This window comes from Amblyomma maculatum, chromosome 1 (genome assembly GCF_055883805.1).
Source record: "Amblyomma maculatum isolate TAMU_Amacu chromosome 1, ASM5588380v1, whole genome shotgun sequence".
NCBI classification, from domain to species: domain Eukaryota; kingdom Metazoa; phylum Arthropoda; class Arachnida; order Ixodida; family Ixodidae; genus Amblyomma; species Amblyomma maculatum.
Genome location: NC_139344.1, coordinates 75,000,164 through 75,024,417, shown reverse-complemented (window position 1 = coordinate 75,024,417; position 24,254 = coordinate 75,000,164). Strand labels below are relative to the sequence as shown.

Genomic DNA, 24,254 nt, shown 5'->3' with positions numbered 1-24,254 from the left:
CTGAACGCCTGAACTGAACTGATATATATATATATATATATATATATATATATATATATATATATATATATATATATATATATATATATATATACGCCCGAATAAAATAAACAAACTTGTTCAAAAATGAGAAGGCATGCAGAAAAAAGCACATGAAAGACCAGGGCAGGGTAGGGTGAAGTCTGCTCCTATGAAGAAGCTTTAGAGTGAATGACATGTGGCTGTATTTTGTGTGACCAAACTGCACTTCACAGAGCAAGAACAAAGGAAGGAGGTGGGAGCTCAGCACAACTTTAATATGTATGAAATTTTGACAAATAATATGACGTTTTTCATGCCCCATTTAGATTTATGTTATCCAAATTCTGCTGTATGTGAGGTTCGAATCAAGGGATGCCATAAAAAGCAAATGCATAATATTGACAGAACCAAAGTGCAGGTTTTTATAAACGGTATGTTTGAATAAAGTGGGTTCAGATTAATAATGTTCCACAGTACCATTTCCCATACACCAAAAAGCCATTAATTTTTTTTTCAGACAACACCGAGTAACCAAGTACCACACCAGAATGTTTGAGATGGGATGACTCAACACTATTATTTATCATTCAGAATCAACTAGCAGTAGCCAGGCTCAAAGTTAATTCACTACTGATTCCTTTCTCATGTTTACTTTGTGAAGAAAACGTAAAAAACCGCCATTTACAAGCCTGTTCAGTTTATGTGTGATGATACGTTTTCCTGTGTGTGGTACTAGTGGAAACCAAACTGTATCATGCAACTAATGTGATGTTACTGTCATCACATTAGTAACACAACACGAAAGCAATCTCAATTCAAAGCTTCAAATTCTGTCTGAACAGTGGAAGTTCCCGACATGACTGATCTCAATAACCAAGCTAGATACAGTGAAATCTCGTTACTACGAACACCACATTAACGAATTTTTCAAATCAACGAATGTTTCAATAATCCCCAGCAGATTTGCTATGTTTTCAATGTAAAAATATTTCAGAATTACGAATTTCAAAATAGCGTAATTTCAGAATAACAAACATATTTTATTTCTTCTTCTATAATTTTGGATCAGTATTACGAATTCAGCTAAAATTAACAGCGCCGCAGCTTGCAACTCTCGCGTGAAACAGAAACCACCGTTTCTGTGTGTATGGTCCGTGGGCTGTAGCTATCATCATCAGCACATCTAGTACCAGCTCCTAGCGCCACCACGAAGCTATGGTTTATTACGCAGTAGCCAGCAGGCCTAGCTGCCTGCGTTTTTTTCTTGTGGGTCGTACGCGGGTCGGTAGTTTGTGCGTTCCAGCGTGCTGGAAGATTTTTTTTTTTATGCCGCGGATTAACTTATTGCGAAGTTTGCGCGAGAGCGATGATATTAGCCAGCGAAGTGCCAAGAAGATATAAACGCAGCCGCTTTCACTGCAAGAGATCGACCCAGGGAAAAAGCGATTCGGCCTCTACAGACAGGTAGCATTGCCCCATCGACTGCCGCAACCATTTTGAAAGACCGAGACACGATTTTAAAACTTCAGGGAGCATAGAAGATGAGGTCATATTGAACTCTTATGTTTTTATTGATTATTTTTTGCACATGGACAAAGTCCGTAGTTTCACCGCTCGGTGCAATCACACATGCGACAAGGTGTTCCGCAAAGTAGAAGGTGTATGTGCTGTAGCGGTGTAATGTAGTGCACGGTCGTGTTTGCTGCACGCGGCAGAAGAAAATAATTGATTTCTTCAAATAAATCAGCTTTGGAGTTAGTGCAACATTTTCATTTGAGGTTTTGCTTGTCTACACACGTGCCTACTGCCAAGGTACGTTATTTGCATATGTAGGTTTGACCACTGGCTTATAATTGCAGATTTTTCATTACAACCAATTTCAAAATAACCAATTATTTTTTGCGGTCCCACAGGATTCGGTATATCGAGATTTGATTGTAGTGCCGGAGACTGGAAAAAAAACAAATGCATACAAGTTTTAAACACTACACAAATTGGCACTTGCTTTACGAAAGCACTGCACCAAATTCCATACTGGAATCTGAAGAAATGCTAAAAAAAGTTTTTCCCCTGCACTTAGGTGGACGGTGCCTGTAGTGTCAAGAAGTGGTGTCACCCCTCTGTCAGAAATACACATCCCAAAGGGTTTGCATTGAAGTCCTAAGCACAGCTAGTTTTGAGTCCTCAGCGACCATATAATCTCTCCAAGAGCCAAATGGACTGGTGTCCTTAATCCTTCAGAGTTTTTGACTACCAGAGGTGTTAGGGAGCCCTACTGAACAGCTTAGAAGCAAATACATGGTAGAGTAAATGGTAGCGTAACGCCCATAGAAGCCTGTGTGTCGACTCTGAGCGAGGCTTTAGTTTCCCAGCGCCCCTGCTAACTGTACGGCAAAGCAAACATGTGACGTTGTGACATCAGGAAAACTTGTAACATCACAGTGATGTACTATTGGTGGGGAATTTGATTCTGTCTTTTTACTTTTGGACAAAAACAAGACCAACGACGATGGAGGCAGAATGACGCTTGGGGAAGGCAGAAAAATGGACACCGTAACTGTTCAGCCAACTTTACTTGACATGAATTTCTACTGTCAAGTTTTACGTTAACTGAAATGTTACGGCATTTTCAAACACCTTAGCATCCTTCTGCCTCCGTCGTCATTAGCCTAGTCTTTTGTCGCGCGTCATGTAAACGCATTCTGGGGCTTATTTCTTTGGGCACGTTTGTGAACATAAAGGGCCTTCAAGTTAATTCGGCAAGCACATGGATAAGAATCCCATGGCTTGAGCGATTTCACTAAGGGTATAAACGAGGGAAGCTGTGCTGCATCGAAAGCCAGGCTTTATTAATTCACGATTACTTGCATAGACTCTTCACGACAATGCAAATCTTGAACTGTAAGAAAGCGACCACCGCTCATTCATCATGGTCTTCATGAAATCCCCGTGATAAAATGACCTGAGCTTAGGTCTCCAAATGAGACGCGGTGAGATTATAAAAGGGTAAAAGATTTTGCTAACAAGCAAAGTATATATCAGTGCCAAAGATAAAACGAACGGAATAACTAACGCTAGCATTAGAACACCCAGCTGTAAGAGCTTAGGTAAGAAATTCGAATTGGCATTGCTAGTATTTAGAAGTTAATGCATCTAAAAAGTGAAAATATCTGTGATATAGCTTCGCTTCCTACAAATAAAATCTCGCCCTGTTCACGATTCCATTATTTTACTCGTGCTTCATTTGTCACTGAGAGGAGTCAATATGAGGCTACAAATTGACAACTTCAGCATTTAACATATTCATGAGAACGATCCCAATGACAATAGGAACATCCCTGTGATACCAGCTAAAGCACATTCAGCTAACGTTGGTGCGGTAATGCGACGCAGTAAGTAAAACACGCAGCAAAGGGAGCGGAATGGAAGGCTTTGTGCAATGAGACACGCGTCTTGGGGGCAATAAAATCTCACCTTCACTGTTCAATTAAAACAGACGCACCGATATGTCGCTAGTGCAGACGTGTATCCGTAAAACAAACCGCCACTTTTGTGACATGCCTAGGAGGCCGAGCTGGCCGAGCCGAGCCACCGAACTGTGGTGCAGCATTGTCGCATTGTCCGGAAATGCGCACATGCAGCAGAAATCAGTTTCTCATCGAGCACGCACAGTCTTCGCCTTGCTGTAAAGTTGTACCACAACCAACAGAACGAAATAGACTATTTGACACATATAACCCACTCTGCACACAGCACGCAACACTGAACGTTGAACCGAGGTCAATGACACACCCATCCCGCGGATGAAAAAGCTTCGGTCTCAGCCATATCTGAACTAGCCGATACTAAATAGCCGAGAGAGGTCAGTAAAAACAAGTTCAAATATTATTATAAATATGACACATTTTTTCTTACGCAAGAAACGAAAAACTACATTCATTCCTGCGCGTGAATATTATATTTACTTTCTAGTTCTTTGAGTAACCTTATTTTTTGTGCTTTAATATTTTACCACACAGTTTGCAGGGGCCCTTTGGATCGTTCATCATCACCATCATCTAGTTGATGCAGCTGGCAATAGGCAGCTGCACTCGTTTTCTTCCAAGTGACGGGACCTGCTGCATTGACCTTGGCAAACCCCTTGGGCTGTATACTTTCAATGGGGACTGTACCAGTGCTCTAAGGAGCAGAGCAACGCTTTCTACTCACTTGAGGATTGGAATGGCAATGTCATCTCTCCAACTACCGTCTTTCGTTGAACCTCCAAGGTACACATGGCTCCAGTAGGCTGGTAATGGCGCTTCTGCAACTCCACCAGAAAGGGCCGACCTTGGAACAACAATTCGATCTGCACAAGGGAATGCGCTACTATGAGCAAACACAGCTGGGATATGCACATTTCCGCTGTCATGCTAAATGTGCAAGTAGAAAAACAAACTTATACTACATGTAACTGACATTCACCTTCCAGAAGTTCAGAACAGGCCTTTTGCTTGTGTTCAAAATAGTCAATGGTTTTTACATGTTCAGCATCAACTCACAATGCAAAGTCAACTACTGCTGCAACTGCTTATAGCGAACCTAGTGATACCAAAGCAGTAGTTATTACAATGCAACCGCATCTCGTCCACTACTTGCTGCTAGTGCTCATACTACCACAGCCGACATCATACACTCAGAATTATGCCAGCAAAGTAAATAATATCCAACACTACAGCTATGGCACCTTCTGCTCAAAAGTACAACTTAAAATTTTCACTAAAATAGCACTGTATGAAAGCCTTCTCTTTTAATTTAGTGCAGTAAACTTGAATTTCTAAGATTAACTGCATTTATTTTACAAAAAGCTTGTTAATTTGACCAATGTTAAATTGTAAAATGGGATAATTCAAACTGCCAGTGCAACCATGGACAACGTTTATGCAAGTCTATGACATTGGTTGCTCGCTAATTCAGACGCTGCAGGTCTCACAAAAGTTGATTTGAATGACTTCCCAAAGAGAGGTCGCATCCACTGGTACAGCAAGCAATCATCAAAGTATTCCTACTGAAATCTCAAATACATGCCTCAGAGTTTCCCGTGCCCTTCTGATAAGCTGGTTCAATGTTTAGGGGAATCTCCCAGGGTGGAGTCAGTTTGAAATAAGGGAGCAATTACTTTTTAGCACCCACCCAAGTACAGCTATATGGCTGCAAAGGAAAGTTAAACTGTTCTTACAGATATCTCGTAGATGAAGGAAATTCGTTCTGGTCTCCGATTTAAAACTGGGGACCACTGCCAGTCCTGGGCAGCCACCCTAGCAGCCAGCATGGCTAGCAGATCAGATGGCATGAGAGAGCAAATTGAGCAACTTGCAAGTGGGGACGGTGTTGGTCCAAGGTTCAGGGGAATCCCCCAAGATGCAGTAAATTAGTAACAAGGGAGTAAGTCCTACTCCGGTAATTAACAATTACAGAAGTGCTTTCCTTGTAGTCTTATGGCTGCACTTTTATGACTGCTAATGAGCAATTCACTCCCTTTGCGCCAGCCCACGGTGACAACAACTGTCAGCTGCACATTAGCTAGTCAACCAAGCCCCGCACCATGCCATTTTGGATACTAATTGGCACTGCTATGCATTTCCCTCACTTATAATCCATGCGTTCCAGGAGCACAGCACAATGGCATGCTCATCACGAACGAAGCAACCGATTGTAAGGGGGCTCCCCCACTGTAGTTTTACACAGTATAGGACGCTGCGGGCATCATCATTTTAAACCTGTTTTCTTTGACACTCCCAACAGTGAGCGCACAACAAAGAATTGATGGAAATGTGAACAGTCCCTGCTGCACTGTACTCATCTGAAAAATAGGCGATCACTGTGCAGTAGTTCATCAAATAAATTTACCATGATACATGCAGTTACTGCCAGTTTTTTTCGTGGTCATTCCATCATTCACACTTCAGATAATGTGAACTTTTCTGGTCCCATGAAGTTCAAATGAATGAGCTGTTTTTGCTACAACTAACTGTGTAAAGGAACAAGCATCAAGCAAAGCATTACCTCCTGAAACTTTACAATTGAAATCGCCATTTCACAACGTGGACTACCAGTAATATAGCACCCACAAAGACAGCATGTGCAATGAGAATGGCGAGATCTGTATTTGTGTATGATCAATTCACGCATGCCTGTGAGGTTCTCTCAACAGCACTTTCATAGAGTCCTTGTACGACAAAGACGACTTTTTTATAACCAGTTACTGTACTCCACCACAGGCTTAGTGTAGCAGCTTAATCCTTTGATTGATGCACATAAAAAGTGGCATAATGTGTTAACTGCCATGACACTGCAGATTTTGCAGTGCTACAGAAATAAACAGTCTTTATGAGTAGTCTTTTTCATACTATAATGTGATAAAAAAATTTGCTTGCTATGCTCTGAACGTGCATTGACCACAATCTCCCAAAAATGCTGCAATATATGTTCACTTACACAATCATTTCCTGCCAAACAAAAAAAGGATGTTTTGTCATTTCATCAACAAAGTACATTTTTACAGAATAGATGAGAAGAAGGAGACATAGCTGCTCCATTTCAAATTTGATCTCGGATGCAAAGTACTATGCTAACAAGTAGAATATTAAGAAACCTAATACTAAAATTTAATGTAAAATCTGCTTAAAATAAAATGTTCAGTGCACTTCCAGGTTATTTCATGCAAAACATAAACAGCAAGATGAGAGACATCAAGAATGGCAATGACAGGCAATAATCCCATGATTTTGTTCCTGTGTGGCAAAACTATAAATGCCTCCAAGCTTAGCCCCACTGAGCCCATTAGAAAAACTGAGGTTACTTAATTCAGCTAGTTGACACGGAACAAAAACACTGACTAAATTCAATAAGTATTATTACCCCTTCTGAAACAGCTCTACATTGCAGTCTCTCATTCCACAGCTTCACTATGCACAGCATTCTGCCAACATTACTTAAATACGCCTTGTCCTGGTTAGACAACTAGGAAGACAGAAAGTATAGAAATTATTTTACAGTTGGTTACATGCTGCAATTGCACAATTATAAATTGATTTTCTTTCTCAGTGCATTGGTTTTAAAACATCTTGCATAATACTGAAACAAAGGTACAAATATAACAAGATTTTTTGTATGCTGCTCCTCATGATGGCTGCCACAAACTTCACGGTCAGCCTTGCGAGCTCCTGTACAACTCAGGCCTGCAGTAACTGCCACACAATCCCTCCATAACAGAATGTAGTCCACTGTTGAAGCTTCTTTTGTTGCCTATATAGAAAGCTAACCATCAAGCCAAATTATAAATTCAGGAGCTTTGATGCCTCCAGACTGTGATATTTAATTTAAAAAAAAAAAACTGATTTTGTTGGCTGGTCAGTGGAGTAAAACTGTATCCTACTATAAAAGAAGCCAACAGGGAAAGGCAATATGAGCTGGTGAAAAAGAAATGGCACTGAAACAACTGAGCGAGGTAAAGAAAGGCAAATGGGCACAGGGCTGGGCAGCATGAAACTCATTGCCATGCACTATGATGTTGCAGGCATTTTGGAGTGTTGCCTCTTGAATAATTCTGACATAACTATTGCCCATATAATTTTGTGTCAATATCGTGTTTTTCTGTGCCCTTGGCAGGCTGAAATCGCACTAACATCGTCGTAATAATTTTCTCTTTCTCACAGTGCCTCAAACTACCTACTTGCATTATACTGATGACTGTGTTACATGAGTGCAAACATATTATAATAGATTAGCCAACCCAGCTGACAGGCAGTTTTGTTTAAATTCACATCTTTTCTTAACGTCCAGACATCCAACAAGAAGTTATAGGGATGTAGAATATTTTTGGGAACATACCATATAGCTGAGTGTAGAGACGTTGGAAGGAAGCTAGGAACTCTGTAAGCCAGCTGCCATTTTTGGTCTGCAAAAGACACACACAAATGCAGTCGATCAGGTGGCCCTTTATTTCTGCAGTGAGGGACTACTAATTATCTTTGCGCTGCAAATGCAACAATACAGAGTTAGACGCAATCCTTACCTGATGCTTGAACTCTGACAGTATCAGGCAGAACTGATCAAATGTGATGGGAATGTCATCCATATCCCCTTCAGCTACGGACTCAGTCACTGCAGGTTGCCGATTACACTTGAGTACCTCCAAACATTCTTGAGGGAGATCCCTTCCTGTCAGCACCTTGAATGCCATTTTAAGCTATGAAATAGAAATGACACTTCATGAGAGAGCATTCAAGAACCAAGCATTATGACCAGTCTGACACTTTTTGAGGAGAAATTTGCTTCTCCACAATCTTCCATTCGGTGAACACAACTTTTAACATACACTTGCAGGTGCTTAGAAAACAGCAAGCACAGTATAAAAATGTACAGCAGAACTACACCAAATTGTATATTACAATTTCAAGAAAAATAAAGCGTACAATATAAAGGATCACTGGTACTGCACGCCTGCCTTAATTTGTTAAAATGTGCAACCAAGGAAAGTTAAACTTTGTCTAAAAAACACTTGCAAAGCCCATTTTTCATGAGTAAGAGCTCAGATTAAAAATGAAGTTCTTGCTGATGCTGCAAACAAAACATTACCCTTAAGGCACAAAAGCTGCAGAGTGATACCACTCCTCCAGTTCTCAAACTTTAGTAGCATGCGTCACTAATGGCGTATTCCTAATGCCGATCCAGAGTAAAGCCTTTTATCCATGAAAGAGAATAGAATCCGTCTCAGCCAATAAAAACTTGGAATATAAATCCAAATCGCCCACTGAGGCACTTTTTACAGTTTGTGGAGCATGAAAATATGCTCTGGTGGACTAGCTTGTTGACTGCAATATGCCATAAGAGACTAGGCTAATGAAGCCCAAGCCAGGAAGGAGTGGTACTAGTAATATAATGAACTGCTATTCCGATGCAGATATTTTTAGTTCACAGTACTTACATCTCTTACGTGCATTTTTCCATCGTCCGAACAGAAGCTCTCGAATGCTTCTTGAACCTTCCTGAAAAACACACGAAAGCTCTGTTAGATTAATGTTGTAAGAATACATGTTAGCACAAAAGATGACTGCTCTTTGCATTTTTTTTCCAACAGCAACCACTTACTTTCCCATACCTTGCTGCACTGTCTGCAATCTATTTTTGGGCCTTTTTGTTAGCCTCCAAGTTTCGACCCCATATATGAGTAGTGGCAGGGTGCACACTGCTTTTCTCTTCAGGTAATAATGGTAAGGTGTTGTTCATAATTCGACAGTACCTGGCATATACACTCCAAACCATTTGTATTTTTCTAGTTATTTTCTTCTAATGGTCCGGGTCTGTGGTTACTACACGACCTTACTCTCTCACAACTTCTAATGCCTTATTATCTACAATAAACTGTCCTTTGCTTTCTACATATCCATATTTGGGATCACTGTTGTACATTGCTAAAGGTTCTTAATTCTCTACTGTAATTCATCCTCAGTTACTTTGTAAGCCAAAATTATAAGCAAACTGAATGTTGCACAGGTATTCCCATTATATTAAACTTGTTAAAAGGCAACTGCAGTGGGTTTCCATCATTGTGAGTTAATGACCACACAAAAAAAGACAAACCATTTTTCAAAATACCACATAAAACTATTTCAAAACAGCTAAAATTGCAGACCGAAACCAAACTCGTTTCGCGGCCAGGGACAATGCTCCAGTTGAGACATTGCTAACGCCACAGATATTATTGGAAATTCCCTCTTATGCACGCTGAATGGCTGAAATAGTGAATCGAAGTGACTCAGTTTACAAAACACCTAAGATGACCTGCTGCAATCCATGAAATCTGTAGCCATGAAATCTGTTGTTCATGAGAAGGGTTGGAAATAGCAAATAATTAATGGTAGTTACATTGAAACTGCAGCAGAAATCGCCTCAACAGAGAACACAAAAATGACATTTAAATCGATTTGTGCCCTAAGGAATTGCCTCATGGCTCCCAAACTTCATGGAAATGATCAAAATGAAGAGGAGAGCCCACAGTAAAGGCTTTGTTAGACTAAGTGAACCTGAAAAAGAACCCTGCAGTTGCACTTTACCTCTCATGCATAATTCTTTCCTGTCCTGAACATTTCTTGTAGCCATAAAAAAATAATAGCATACCTCGGTTTGCTGAGTAGTGCTCAAGAGACATTCCAGCCCATTAATGTACACTTTCTTCTCAACCTCGTCGCACTAAACCTTCACAGCTAATGTCTGCACTGAGAAGCATTCTACAATCTATGAAGGCCAAATGCAGGCATTCATGACGTTTTGCCCATTTTATGATTAATGGAGCAAGTATGCTATAAAGCTGGGTGCTTTTTATGAAAATTAGCCCACTCTTAAGACTGCTCCAAGGTTAATGCCAAATTATGCTCAGGACAGTCATAACAGAATTATTTTTTCTTGTATTTATTAAATATAAAAAATCTGGTGCATGATGCCTGTGCTCACATAGACAAAACTGTCACAAAGTTTAGACAAGCACCGAGCATTTGTATATAGTTTCAAATACTGCAATTATATACAGCAGCTCAAATAATCTATCAATATCACAATATTTTCTGCTCCTTAGATGACTCCAATGGTTATAACCATTTCTTACACAACCAAAACCCCAAAAGTTCTAACATGTTGGACCAGCGAAAGACATGGGAACACACACAAAAAAGAAGTACATGGGACACCGCTGAACTAGCAACTGTTCCGAACAAACATACCTATGTTGCAAGTCATCGCAGCACTGAGAGCACGTTGACATTTTGTTCGGATAAACCACAGTTGTCAGTGCAGTGTTGTTGTGAGTACTTGTTTCTTGTGTTCCAATGTCTTTCGCTGGTCCATTATGTTGTTTCATATCAACTGGCCCAAATGGGCACCATGTTAAAATCCAAAAGTTCCAGCCATAAAAACTCCCGAAGAGTATGTCTTTACACAGGGCAAGAGACTTTAATAAGGTACTTGGTTTATAAGTATGCCACACGGTCAAAAACATATGGTAGGTTAATGAGCGAATTCCTTCCGAATTATGCAAACCAGTTATCGGCTACTGTAAATAAAGGGGGAAGGGGCAGAAAGCCGTTTGTATTCACTGAACACAATGAAAAATTAAATAACTGAGAAGCTCACTCTGAGACTCTGAGAAGCAAATGTCCAAGTCTCTATTACATATCTATTACGAAATACACACAGCGCGAAGAAACAGGACACAGGAAGAAGACACATACAAGACGGGACTGTATGTGTTTATTTCGTAATAGTTATGAACCAACTAGCCCAGACAAAGATCCTAATTGAACTCTATTACATAAAAAGCCCAACTTTTGAGAACTCCCAGCCCACCCTATATAGTATGCTTAACTAAGGTGCATAGGGAATTCTAAGCCAGTACACTTTCAAAAGCACGCTTTGCAACCTTTCTGGATGAGTGCAAATAGATGCAGGCTCACAGGTACTTGTCGCCCAGAGGAAGGTGTGGCACTTGGACAAGGTTCTTGTGACAGCTGACGTCCTGAGGCCAGAGGTCCTCCTTGAGGCAGCGGTTGGTCACCTCCAGAGCATCAGATATACTTTGGAAGACCGGGATTCCACGCATCTCCACCAGATCTCGCAGATAGTTTCGACCCTGACGCAGGTCTTCATACTCCTTTTCAGAGATGGGTTCACCCAGGACCAGGCTGCCTGCTGGCAACTGTTCATTAAGGATCAAAATCAGCTTGCGCCGGGTTCCTGCAGAAAAGAGAGCCTCTCCTTTAATGGCATGCAAAGCAGCAACACAACACTAAGGTATTGAGAAGCTACCTCTGTTGCTTGGAAAATAAACAACTCAAGTGCACCACAAAAGTGTACAAGATGCAGCCAAACACTTACCATATTTACTTGATTCTAAGCTCGCTCTTTCTTTCACAATGACAATGCCGAAAAGGGTCCCCATTTTGTTTTTGCGATGATACTTTGACGGGACGCATGCGAACATAACATCTGGCAAACAAACTTGGTAAACATCTTCAGCAAACACGATTACAGTTCGCTTGACCTTCAAGCTGAACTTCAAGCTATGGCAGCCCTCTTCAAGCTTATTCAGACTTCCATTACGGCTGTCCAACAGCTGGCACCAAAAAAGCAATGATGGCCCGCAATGCCTGTGCAACCTGCCAAGGTCCACCGAATGGCTGCCAATTTAATGTTAACGTCATGAGACACACAAAGTTATCGAGGCCGCTTTAAGCCAGCTTTTGGCATTCTGTGCAGCCAAATGTCACATAGTGGCAGAACGCATAAAAGAAGCCAGAGATCAGGCCATCGACGTCGCACCACCTCCAGACTCCGACGACTCAACGACTGAGTGCACTAGTGCAGTGGCAGACTTGTCTACATGCTTCCTCACAAAAGGAGGGCGGTTAGATTCACATGCGAACTTTTTTACTCAAATACTTTTTGCAAAAATTAGAGGGGGGGAATGCTTAGAATCATAAAAATATGCTACATTAAAATATATCGGTCATTGTTAGCTACCCAATGAGACCAAGAGATTTAGCTGATTAGGCATTCACCCAAAAGCACTTCCTTTAGTCTACATTTCGAGACCAAAGCAGGTGCACTTAAAACTTCAGGAAACAAACAGTTCACAATGAACATATGTGGTGCCGCTCTGCATGAAGACATCATGACATGCATTCAAATGTGTGCATGCATGCGGGTGCATGGAAAGTAAGGTAAAATATTAGCTACAATATAGTTATGCAGGTTTTGCAAGAATGCAGTCATTCATGGACTACTGTCCACATTTACCAGTCTCCGTATACACACTACAAACAATGTGCAGAAACTTTTCTAGCTCAACCAACCAGCCACAAAGACAGAAATCCTTAAAAATTGGGCCAACATGCTATCATAGAGATTCTCACTTCACTATCCATAGAAATTTTTTGTGCACTCTCTCCGTAATCTTGTTGAGGATGGCGAATGCAGACATTCAAATTCTGGCACGTGTTAAGCAACCTCCTAATGCAGATAGCAGTACCTGCAGCAGATCACCTGGGGCACAGAGGTCTACAGTGTGCATGCAGGAATGTCCCCTAACGTGGAAAGCTCTTGGGCACCTAGAATCACATGCTTCAAGTGACATGGGGACATGACACGCAAAGGTTTGCATGCAACTAGCTCATTTTATTTAACTTTCGGCACTGCAGAAGCAATGAAAGGCATATGTTGCTAGTAGCTTAACTCCACTCCGTGCAGGGCTCATTTGGCATGCGCCATACACAATAAAGCATCATAGGTACGGCCTTGAGTGCAGTCCCAACACAGGCCCTATACAGAACACAGCCTCCACAATAAACAGCATTGTGAATTGAAAACAAAAGGAACAGATTTAAAGAGAAAATTGCAATCACACAGAGAAGGCACACATACCAGCAATGTGGGCAGACTCTATCATAGAAGCAACTGATCTTGTCTGGTTGTCAATAACAAACATCATGACTTTAGCATTCTGGAATGGCAAGAAAAATGAAGCACAGGTATAACATTTAAATGAACAGTCCTGACTGTACGACTGAGCCATCAAAGCAACCAACAAAATATGTCACAGGCAAGAATAAAATATGTCCAGATGTAAGAAAGCTAAACCACGCACCTCTTTTGCTTGGTTCTCAAGTTCGATCAGTTCAGGTATCCACTGAGTCACCTGCTGGAGACAGAACAGTGAACTTACATGCCAAGACGTAACAAACAGCTGCACAACAGCAACACAGCTGCCAGATATGATTTTTACTCACTGGATTGTAGTATGAGATGCCATATGATTTGAGTTTTGGGATAGCAACATCTTTTCTCCACGTGGTTGGATTACAGGAACCACCTAGAAAAACTATAAAAAACAAAAAGAGAACAAGAAACATTGTTAGTAGGAAGACTGATATGAAAACTTAATACAACTTGAGGTGACTGTGCAGTGACAATCATATATGGGAGGAGAAGGAGCACTCACCATCATATGAACTTTCCACTGAAATATGGTGCAAGGGAGAAAAAAAACGAGCAAGGCGTTAGCTCTCCGAAAATGAATGTTTAAAGGAAGAAAATACAACCACAACTGCACACCCAAGCCCAGCGTGGTTGTGGCTGCGTAAATCAACAATACAGACTTAAGCCTACAACAACAAAGTAACTCATTATGTGATGAAATGTGAACATGTAGAAAGTGACATTTTATAGTATGTGCAACCAGTGCTTTTGGAAATAGCAAAAGGAAAATATGCAAACATTTCCTAGCAGAATTTGCAGCAAACATATATTCACGATTAACTTTCCACAAGTGAAATGATCCAAAGTGGACGTATTTAACAAAATTTTACACATCTAAATAAGCCATGTACAACTTTGCACCAGTAGTATATTTCCTAGAAAATTCATCACGGAAGACTTAAATACTATGCTTACCAGATTCTGACCTCCTTTTCATGAGAAGTTTACGCACATCCTTTGCAGGCTTTGAGAGGGGTTGGGACCTAGGAAGCCTGCAGAGTAAACCAAAGAGAAGGGTCAAAATGTAAATGTGCAATTCTACAGTTAGTTCTTTGCGCTTTCTTTTTTTTACATGAATGGCTTGTTGTTTCCCTACAATCTCAATTGCTGAATTATATATAGTATTGTGAATCACTCTTAATCCAATACCAAAGTTGGTAGCATTGTACTTACCGTTTTTCATGCGCATATTTCATTTCTGAAGCGAAGAAACAAAAACTTCCCACAGTAAACCTGTTGTTATGGGTATGGGAACATTGCCACATTTCATGAGCTGCAAAAAGAAAAAGATGAAATAGAGAGGGAGAGAGAGAAAGGAGGGCATGAATTAAATACATGGTGATATTGGTACATCACTGACGATAATGACAGGTGAGAGAAAATGAACACAGATAGAAAGGGGCCTAACTATGAAAAGAGCATTTGATCACCATTCGAGCTTTTCTAAAATCATTATGGAGATTATAAAAGAAAATTAGACACAGCTGATGGCATTACTCCACATGGCAGTGGGCCACACAATGCAAGCAGCACAACTAATGGCACGGACAGATTCCCCTTCCTTAACACTTATCCACATTTACGTAAATGCAGTGGAAAATTATTACAGGATGGCATCACAGCTAGCATCACAACACAGGTAAGGAAATTTCAAGGAATAAGTTGCTTGAAGAATTTAGCAGACAACAAATGGTATCATGAACACCTCAAAGGACGAGCACTGTTTGCTTCCAATGTGCTAGTAGCATAAGGTGCCTTATCAGACAAGCATGCAACTGTGTACTGCTCAAACATGACGGATGCAGTGTCCTCAATGTAAGCTGCCTATGCTGCAGGATGCCTTACCAGGACTCAGAAGGGTTGGGGAAAATACTAGTGTTGCTAAGTATTAAACTTAATACATTTCAAATACCCACAAAAGAACGCCTTTTTGACATGAAGGAGACAGAGATGCATGCCAGCGATCAATTGGAAATTGTTTTTTGTGGCTGCCCTAATTTTCTGACAGTTATGTGGTGCAAAAGCAATCAAAAGCATGCCTTTGACCACAAACACTCTTATGCACTCCTGAAGACTTATAGTGAGACACTGAAGATGTTCATGTAACATTGACAAAAATCATGCACAAGGAAACGGAAGAGCAAACAAAGCAGCAACAAGGCAGTATGAGACGAAAAGAATGTTTTACAAGAAACTAAGATTTAAAAAGAGGGGGGAAGCAAGCAAAGGGAGAGACAGCAGAACCCTTGATTCGGGCACTAGCATGAGTGCTGTTGCTTACCTTTGCACAGATATTTACAGGACCCCGCTTTCAGTCCACTTCCATGGCAAATTAACTTACAAAAAGCACATAAATAAAAAGGAGGAGGCGCTGCATGGGTACTAAAGAGAGCACTGAAAAACAGCAAAAAAAGAAAAGAAAAAAAAGGGGGATCAGGCTTCGGGAAGCAAATAGTTACCTTGTGATTCAGTTGGGTAGATCTCCAAAGTGTGAAACAATGGGAAGAGATCTTGTTGAGTTAGGCTCCCAGCTTTCCCACTAAACTTGCTCCATGCCTCTACAGCCTTGCTGAAAATTGCCAGACAGCAACCATGGCCCCAATATAAGCTCACTGTAGCTCAGGTACTATTTGTAGAGTTAAGCTATCATAAAACACGCTTAAAGCACAAATAGAATCAAGCAATCAACCTGACAGGCAACCCACTTTCAAATTTGTGTCACTAACTACAAAACATCAAAAGATGAAGCTCACCTAGAGAATAATCCAACCGGAATAGCTGTCATGGTGCACAAACTTTCCCTTGCCATTTTTAAAACACTCACAAGGAGAACGTCCAAGAACTGCAAAAAGAAAAAAAAAAAAACAAAATAAAAAGGTTAAGGTCACTGCGCGTTTAAGGCGCACGCAGATGTAATGAAGCAAAACATTGACAAATCGACCCTGGGGTATCGTAATTGAAATGCTCAAGAAAACCAACACAACCAATCACAGCAGTATAAGAATGGGAAGACGCGAGTAGCTTGTATTGAGATAAGAATCTGTGTTTATGTGGTTGACTTAATAAAAGAAAAAGGTCACTAGTTTTCCAAATAACTCACATATTGAAACCCGCATTTTTGTAAGCGTCGAAGTGACACCTTCGCAGTGCTTGACATCGAAATGTCTCCAAGGCCGCCTCAAGAAGCATAAAAACAAAACATTGCGAAGCACGGTAACAGCTGTCACGCCAGCAGTTGATTACTTTCAGAGAGATTCGACCAGTCTCGCCAATAATTAGCCTCGGCAAGCAAGCAACGCTATTAATCCGGAGACTCCAAGCGCGCCATGATAGCCATGACAACAACGCTATTGACATTAGCACTCACGTGACTACCGCCACGCATTGACATTGTATTTATTATGTGACAGTGCAGTGCTCAACTAGCCCATTCAAATTACATTAAAAAACAATACACAATTATTAACACGTTTGTTATATATAATAAGTAGTATGCTCAGGTAAAAATACTTTGTACCAGTTGTCGTCTGCTAGGCCGCTTTGGGCATTCGCAGATCGCACAGAGGCATAGCGGAATTCTCTCGCTCTCGCGATAACGTTTCAGATAACATAGGCATGCCAATGAAACAAAATGCGCATTTTTTGTAGTTTCTTAGCTTGTGGGTCAGTACTACGGAAATGTCGATACACCTTAGCATCATGCATTCGCTTTTACTTGGTATAGAATAACGTGCGCTGTTGGCGAGTGCGGCTATGCAGTTTACCCTAATCTCAGCGCTTCAAACCACATAATTGGTTCCCAAAAGTGCGTGCACAAAATCTTGAAACGACTCGCCTTACATTCATCAGAGAAGGGGGGAAAGATGCGAAAATAATCATTGATCTTTGCTGTGAAACAGGACGCTGAAACAGGACGCCGTACAGCCACACGCTGTACCGATAATAACCCACGCTCTACCCCCGTTTTCAATTAAGTGTTCGACTAAAATTACGTTAGGTAAATCGCATAATGTTTGTGCGTCGAAAACACATTGGTAAAGCTTTCAAAACAAACATTACTCAAATGTTGGCTTTTCAATGTTGTTTTAATATCATAAATTAACAAAAAGTGCTTTATGCTGTATTATAAACTTTACCAATAAACACTGCTTAATATAATCTTCTACGCGTTTTCATACATATCCACCGCGGTGGGTAGGGAGCACGATTGCAGTGCCCAAGCAAGGGTGCGGGATCGAATCGCGGCCGCGCGGCAGCACCGAACATTAGAATAATGTTACAAAATTGTTATCGAAGTTACCTGAAGGTTGCCTAACGTTCTGTCACATAGTTGTAACATTAATATAAACATTCAAAAGAAACATTATACTAATATATGTTGATTGTTGTATGTTACAATAAGGTTATATAATGTTTCATGATGAATTGCAAACATTATTTTAATGTTACAAACAAATATTAGTCTAATATTGTCTGCTAAACGTTAAAATAATATTTGGATCATAACTACATAGCAATACAGCAACATAGCATATATATTTCAAACACCAAGTCCCAGCACTTTTGCCCTTTTTCTTCCAGTAACCATGTTTTTCAATAACATTTCTTTGTAACTAAAGCTGTTTTGCATAACCGTAATATTTTGTTAGAAAGTTTTGATTATTATCCATTCGCCACTATGTCGCACACCCGTCGGCGATGGATGTAAAAGCTTGACTCAACGATATTTGTTCAAAGGTGAGTTTAGAAGTTTTGCTGTATTATGCACTTGTTGTACTGTACTGTATATTTATCGATAGGTGAGTGCAGGAGTTGCATGCGGGACTGTGCTTAGCAGAAGTTTCGCTTTCACTTTTGCTAAGCGTTCAAGTTGTGCAACGCCACCAGAGGTGGGTATACCCGTGCTGTGTTGCAGGACCTTGTTTGTCCTCGACATTACTCCTCTGATTCCTTCTGACCTTTCTCGCTCGGCCCATATGGAGTTCTCGCCGGTGCCGCGTACACACCGGACATCCTGAGTCGATGGCGTTGGACCAGGATCGGCTGCCCGAATTGCCCTGTCGACTCTGTTGAGCCGCACTACCTGACCCCAACCCGTCCCGGCACGGCGAGCCGCTACACTTCTGCCCACAACCAACATTCAGATATACGAAGGCTGGACTGTCCCCAGTACCGACGCCAAGTGTGTCCAGCTAGATCGCAATTCAGAGTCCGGCGCCCTCACCTAACCAACCTGCTTCCCCCTTACGCCTCAGGTCATTCTTCCGAATAAAGATTTAAGACTGACTTACTGTCACCAGTGGTAGGCCTAGGCCTGCATGCTCTTTCGCGGCTGTTTTACCGTACTCAAGAACGTGTTGCGTTCACGTGGCATACATATTAAATTAATGTTTTTAAATGCTACTGACATTTACCATGACATTTATTTGTAACGTTACTAACATTAAAAATAAAGAACACTCAGAACATTGAAATAACGTTCGACCGAAACAAAAATTTACTGTAATGTTTCGGGTACCAGCCGGGGAACAATATATTTGTTGAAAATGCGAATAGAGGTCTAGATTGTTGGAAAGAAAACGGATGGAGGAGATGAAGAGCATGGGACAGCGATGCCCCTCGGCCCCGCACGCGCGCACACTTTATTTATTATTATTATTTTTTTCCTCTGCGTCCTTCTACTACAGTACCACTTTCATGCGTGTTACGCTAATGGGGGGCTGGGGATCGGACCACAAGTACGCGCATGCGCCGTCGCAGTTTAAGCCAACGTGCTTGAAAGTTCATAGTTCCAGTGAGCGCGTATTTTTGGTAATTAAAAGGAAGTATAAAATGCAGGCCGTGTTCGACACAGCGTCATTACATCGGCGTACAATTTTTCGCGAGGTCCTGTTTATGGAGGCGGGTGAGGGGGAGTGGGGACGTGAAGATCAATCTTAATGGTGCGAGGGCAGCTTCGGTCAAAGAGCGCCGTGACATCAGGCGGGGCGAAGACCAATTTTCTAAGCATTTCACTCCGGAGAAGACCAGTATCCCGTCCGGGAAACGCTTGTAACCATCGGAAACCGGCGGCTATATATATCCGGCGTCACTGCCCACGCAAGTAGCATGAAAATTTTAAATAATGCTACGATACTGTGTTAATTGCAGAAACTTTACACGCCTCGTGTAATGTTATGCCCATATAAAATATTAACATATAACATTATATGTTCTATTGTATATTAAATGTAAGGTTGATGATTCTATAGTCGGATACAATTCAAGTCTGCAGTAACTGGCACACAAAATTCCTCCGTAACGGAAGGCATAGTCCGCTAATAAACATTTTTCTGGCCATCAAATATGACAAAACTGATTTAGTTTACTGTTGAGCGGAGTAGTACACACGCCGTGTACCGCTGTTAGTAAGCGCTGGATTTTATTACAATCTTAAAAATTAAAACGCTACATATGCTCAACTGTTGACATTAACATATTTTAAATTGTGTAACTGTTTAGTTTGCATACTCGTATATGTAACGAGCTTTTCCTATTGTTATTGCAGTAGTTATGTTATTCAACTAGGAGAATTTTGATATAAAACTATCAGGTGACGCACAGCCCTAAATATCAGAAAACTATGCATTACCCATTCAACAATAATGGCACATGGACACCGCTCTTGGCTGGTTATAAAATAATTACGCCATGGTATCAATTTGAAGTCGATTGTATGAGCATCATGTATTACAGGGATTATAGTACTCGAGTGCTGACCTCACTGGCTCTTCCGCCTTGCAAAGAGTAAAGTTGTATACTCTAACAGCTGGTTGGTCTGGCCTAAAAGTGATAAGTTTAATATATGTTGCTTAAAGGCTCAAATAAGGTCCCGGAAAATGCTACTGTAACGTTTCACAAACATCAGAAAAAAAAAAAAAAAAAGACATTAAGAACAGTATACGTCTGACGTCTGACAAAAACGTCTGACAAAAACAAAACGTGAACATTTAGGCGCTACCTGGGTGGTGATCTAACCTCACAACTCTCACCTTATCTAAAACACTCAAACCGCGCGCTCAGAACGTTTTCCTATCTCAGCGCGCGACACCTAGCGATAACACCTGGTTCAGAATGGTCAGGACGTGCATAATTAATTAAGCTCAGGGGATTTCATCGTCACTGCTTGCCTCGTCGGTCAGTGTAGCTTTTGTAGCCGCTTTCGAACTCCGGAGCACGCAGCTCACGCATTCAAGACGTGTTTTGCTCTCTTTATGAGGCGGATACACAAAATGCATACTCCTGGGGTCTCAAACATAGCTATGCAGTGCGCATTGAGAAAATGTTGTCCCTCGCTGGCCAGGAGCCGGAAAATAACTAAATACAAACAATAAGTGAGTATAAGCAGTAGAAAATTACAAACAAGTCATCATCATCATCAGCCTGACTATACCCACTGCAGGGCGAAGGCCTCTCCCATATTTCTCCACTTAGCCCGGTTCTGTGCTAGCTGCATCCATTTGACCCCTGCGAACTTCTTAACCTCATCCGCCCACCTAACTTTCTGCCGCCCCCTGCTACGCTCTCCTTCCCTTGGAATCCAGTTGGTTACCCTAAGCGACCATCGGTTATCCTCTCTTCGCCCTACATTCTGCCCATGTCCATTTCATCTTCTTAATTTCCACTAGAACGTCGGTAACTTGAGTTATTTCTCTGACCCACTCTGCACGCTTTCTATCTCTTAATGTTACCCCTACCATTTTTCTTTCCACAGCCTTCTGGGTTGTCCTCAACTTAAGTAGAACTCTCTTGGTTAGCCTCCACGTTTCAGCCCCATAGGTGAGTAGAACATCCGCCTCGCATGCAAGAGGACCGGGGTTCAAATCCCGGTGCCGCGAAATTCTCCACCGGATTAAAAAAATATATATCCGAGTGTCGATGGAATTGCATAAACAGGTTTGGGGTGCGACTTAATGCCGGTGACACTTCCGGCAACGCACTCCCTCACCAGAACAGGAGTTGGCCACCCTGGTGCAGTAATTGGCCGCAACCTCTCATGATAACTCCATAAAACAATAAGTAACGATGAAATAAAAATAAACGAAAACGTCTCGTTCCCAGGCCACCCGCTTCCATTCTTCGCGGAAAAGAAAAGCGGCACACGTTGCCTTCTACCTAAACGCATGACGGTCACCACTTCAGGATGGCTGGGAGAGAGCTTCTGAAAGGGTGCAACGGTTAATACCACATGCAAGTATTCTACTGAAGGCAGCTGACGTCCGTCTGAAGTTCACGCTGCTTAAGGGGCCAATGCTTCTTTTCATTTGCACAAAGAACGCGCCTCACCTGAGGACGAGTCATTTTAGTTTTGTTTTCGTTGGACAACGATCGAGTCTGGTGGTAAAGCTGACCCGTCAATCTGGCACGTGCGTTCACAATAAAAGGCTCAAAATTTTGGGGCCGACAGGCTGCATCCCAAAGCTCTGCTATCTCACGAGTTCCTTGCAGCACTCCAAACACGAAAGCGCGTAAAGCGTGTTCCTCCGCACCTCTCAGTCTGCATTCTTACATTCTGAAGTGCAAATGGCCAAATTTACTACAGTACGCTGTGCAAAGCCATCTGCTTGCGGCGTATGAAGATGTATAAACGAGTATGCGAATAGATGCTTCCTAGGTATCAAACACTGAAAGAACATCACGAGGTTTTAGAACAGCATTTTTAGTGGCGTTGTCTCTCACACCCGCATAGTTTATTTCAGTGCAGGAAAACGAAACTGTGGTCAAAACTCAGCCTAGTGACGGCATTAGGTTTTCAGCAGTGAAACCATTTTTTGTCAACAAACCGACACCCTTCTTCAGGCCTACGAGCAGCAGAATGAACATTCAAAATAAAATAAAAAAGGGAGTAAATCGCTCCTGAACGTTGCTATGGATGAAATGAGGCCAGAGGAATGTTCGATGCGACGTTTACGACCAATGAACGTTGTTTCTTAATTCGCTGACTTCGCTGCGAGGCCCGCCGCCACGCTAATAACGCCATCTTAGCGTATACGCAAGAGTCGCGCACGCCTAACTCGGGAAATAGAGTTCATAACGCGAGCGTACGCTAAAGCTCGATTTGAATAAGATTTGGCGAATTCACATCTTAAAGCACCTTATATCATGTTCCCGTAAGCCTATTTTACACAGGCACAGCATTACGCACCGTTAAAACGTCGCCACTGCACTCATAGTAGCAGTGACTACTGAGGCCTATACTCATAGGCCACAGCTGCGGTACGGAATGGAAGTAATCGATTGCAGTAGACCGCTCTAAAGACGAACAAAAGGGACGACTACCTGCAAAATTTCCTGAAACTACCCATGCCCACGGGCGGATTTATGGGTCACGCCTGGATGGGGTAGTCCCATTTGAACCAGGTACATCTTGCATTTTGTCGTCGAAATAACTGTGTTCAGTATAGCTTCACTGTGTGAAATATGCAAGGACACAACTGTGTAACTGTCGTATACGAGACGTTTCGATTATCAACAGCTTATGAATAAAACCCTGCAAGTAACAATGCCCTAGCCCGGCCTTCGACGTCTTCGGCAGCGTGTGTACTAGCTGCTGCGGAGCCGAGTAACCGTTCGCGGGCGCTGTCACGTTACCGATTCCCACCAAGCGACTAGTGCTGAGCTGTAAGGGTTGTTACGAAGACTAAGGTAGCTGCGTTTCATTAGTACATAGCTCGAATAGAACGTATAAGCGAGGGTGCTGACTAAGTTAACCGCATCTTTTTTTTAAACTTACAAAAAAGGGAACCATGCATTCGGGCGCATGGAGACAATAAATATAAGCGCAGATAAAGAAAACAAATGGAAGGGGAGGGCTAAACTACGGCTGTTCTGTTTAGAAGGATCGACACCTGCACAAGGGCGTTGGGAATAGAGTGGAAATGGGACAAAACGAGAATCGGGAAAGATGTCAAGAGGCGAGAAACTTCATGTGTTGACGGTCCCGCATTCTTTCAGCACGAGTTCGTTTTTGACTCCGTCCGTGAATGTGCTTCTGAAACATCACCGACAGACAGCGTGAGAAAGGTCGCGCGTCGAAGGCGCTCGGAAGAGTCGGCACATCGAAATGATACACTTGAAAACAGAAATTCGACACTCCACACAACGCCGAAAAAATATGAAGAAAAATAATCACGATATAGAGCCGGAAGGATGAGCGCGCAACAGGGTCACCTCGGGTTCGAAACGCACGCCCACGGGCACAGCCTCCCAACACCTTGAAGAGCATCCTCGACGTCGCGCTTTCAGTGATGAAGAGGAGCGCGTACCTGGCGAGAGGAGTCGTCCGCACGAGCAGCATCGTGGAGCGCTGTGGGCCGGTAGTGACAAACACGTGTGCGCGTAGGGGAGGCGAAACGGCGCGCGGGTGGTCCGGCCGGAGGAGCGAGCGGCGGCACACAGTCTGGGTAAAGCTCCAAGCGGAAACTCCGAATGCCGTTTGCGCGCTCCGGCTGTGGTTATATCTGCCATGCCTCCCGAAGTGACATCATGGGCGAGCGACGTCACGAAAACGTCACATCGGAAGGGGAAGGCGGAGAGAGGGAGCGCCGATGTTGTATGTATATATATACTTCTCTTCTTTTCTTTGTTCGCATGGCGGCCGCATTGTGTGTGCGGTCGGGAACTTC

At 42.2% G+C, this 24,254-nt stretch overlaps 1 protein-coding gene across 1 annotated transcript in view; it reads right to left on the bottom strand.

Moving 5' to 3' along the window:
- The window catches only part of raw (NDT-like domain-containing protein raw), a 35,317-nt gene extending 11,290 nt beyond the window's left edge, over positions 1-24,027 (bottom strand). The window contains exons 1-14 of the mRNA XM_084588351.1: positions 23,895-24,027; positions 16,344-16,432; positions 16,050-16,159; positions 14,764-14,863; positions 14,506-14,582; positions 14,054-14,071; positions 13,842-13,933; positions 13,700-13,753; positions 13,477-13,555; positions 11,511-11,790; positions 8,990-9,050; positions 8,078-8,251; positions 7,894-7,960; positions 4,231-4,369 (exon numbers count right to left, since the gene is read on the bottom strand). Of these exons, the coding sequence (XP_084444477.1) occupies positions 4,231-4,369; positions 7,894-7,960; positions 8,078-8,251; positions 8,990-9,050; positions 11,511-11,790; positions 13,477-13,555; positions 13,700-13,753; positions 13,842-13,933; positions 14,054-14,071; positions 14,506-14,582; positions 14,764-14,863; positions 16,050-16,159; positions 16,344-16,399 (1,307 nt within the window). The 5' untranslated portion in view covers positions 16,400-16,432; positions 23,895-24,027. The remainder of the gene's footprint in view (positions 1-4,230; positions 4,370-7,893; positions 7,961-8,077; positions 8,252-8,989; positions 9,051-11,510; positions 11,791-13,476; positions 13,556-13,699; positions 13,754-13,841; positions 13,934-14,053; positions 14,072-14,505; positions 14,583-14,763; positions 14,864-16,049; positions 16,160-16,343; positions 16,433-23,894) is intronic.
- Positions 24,028-24,254: the final 227 nt, after the last annotated feature.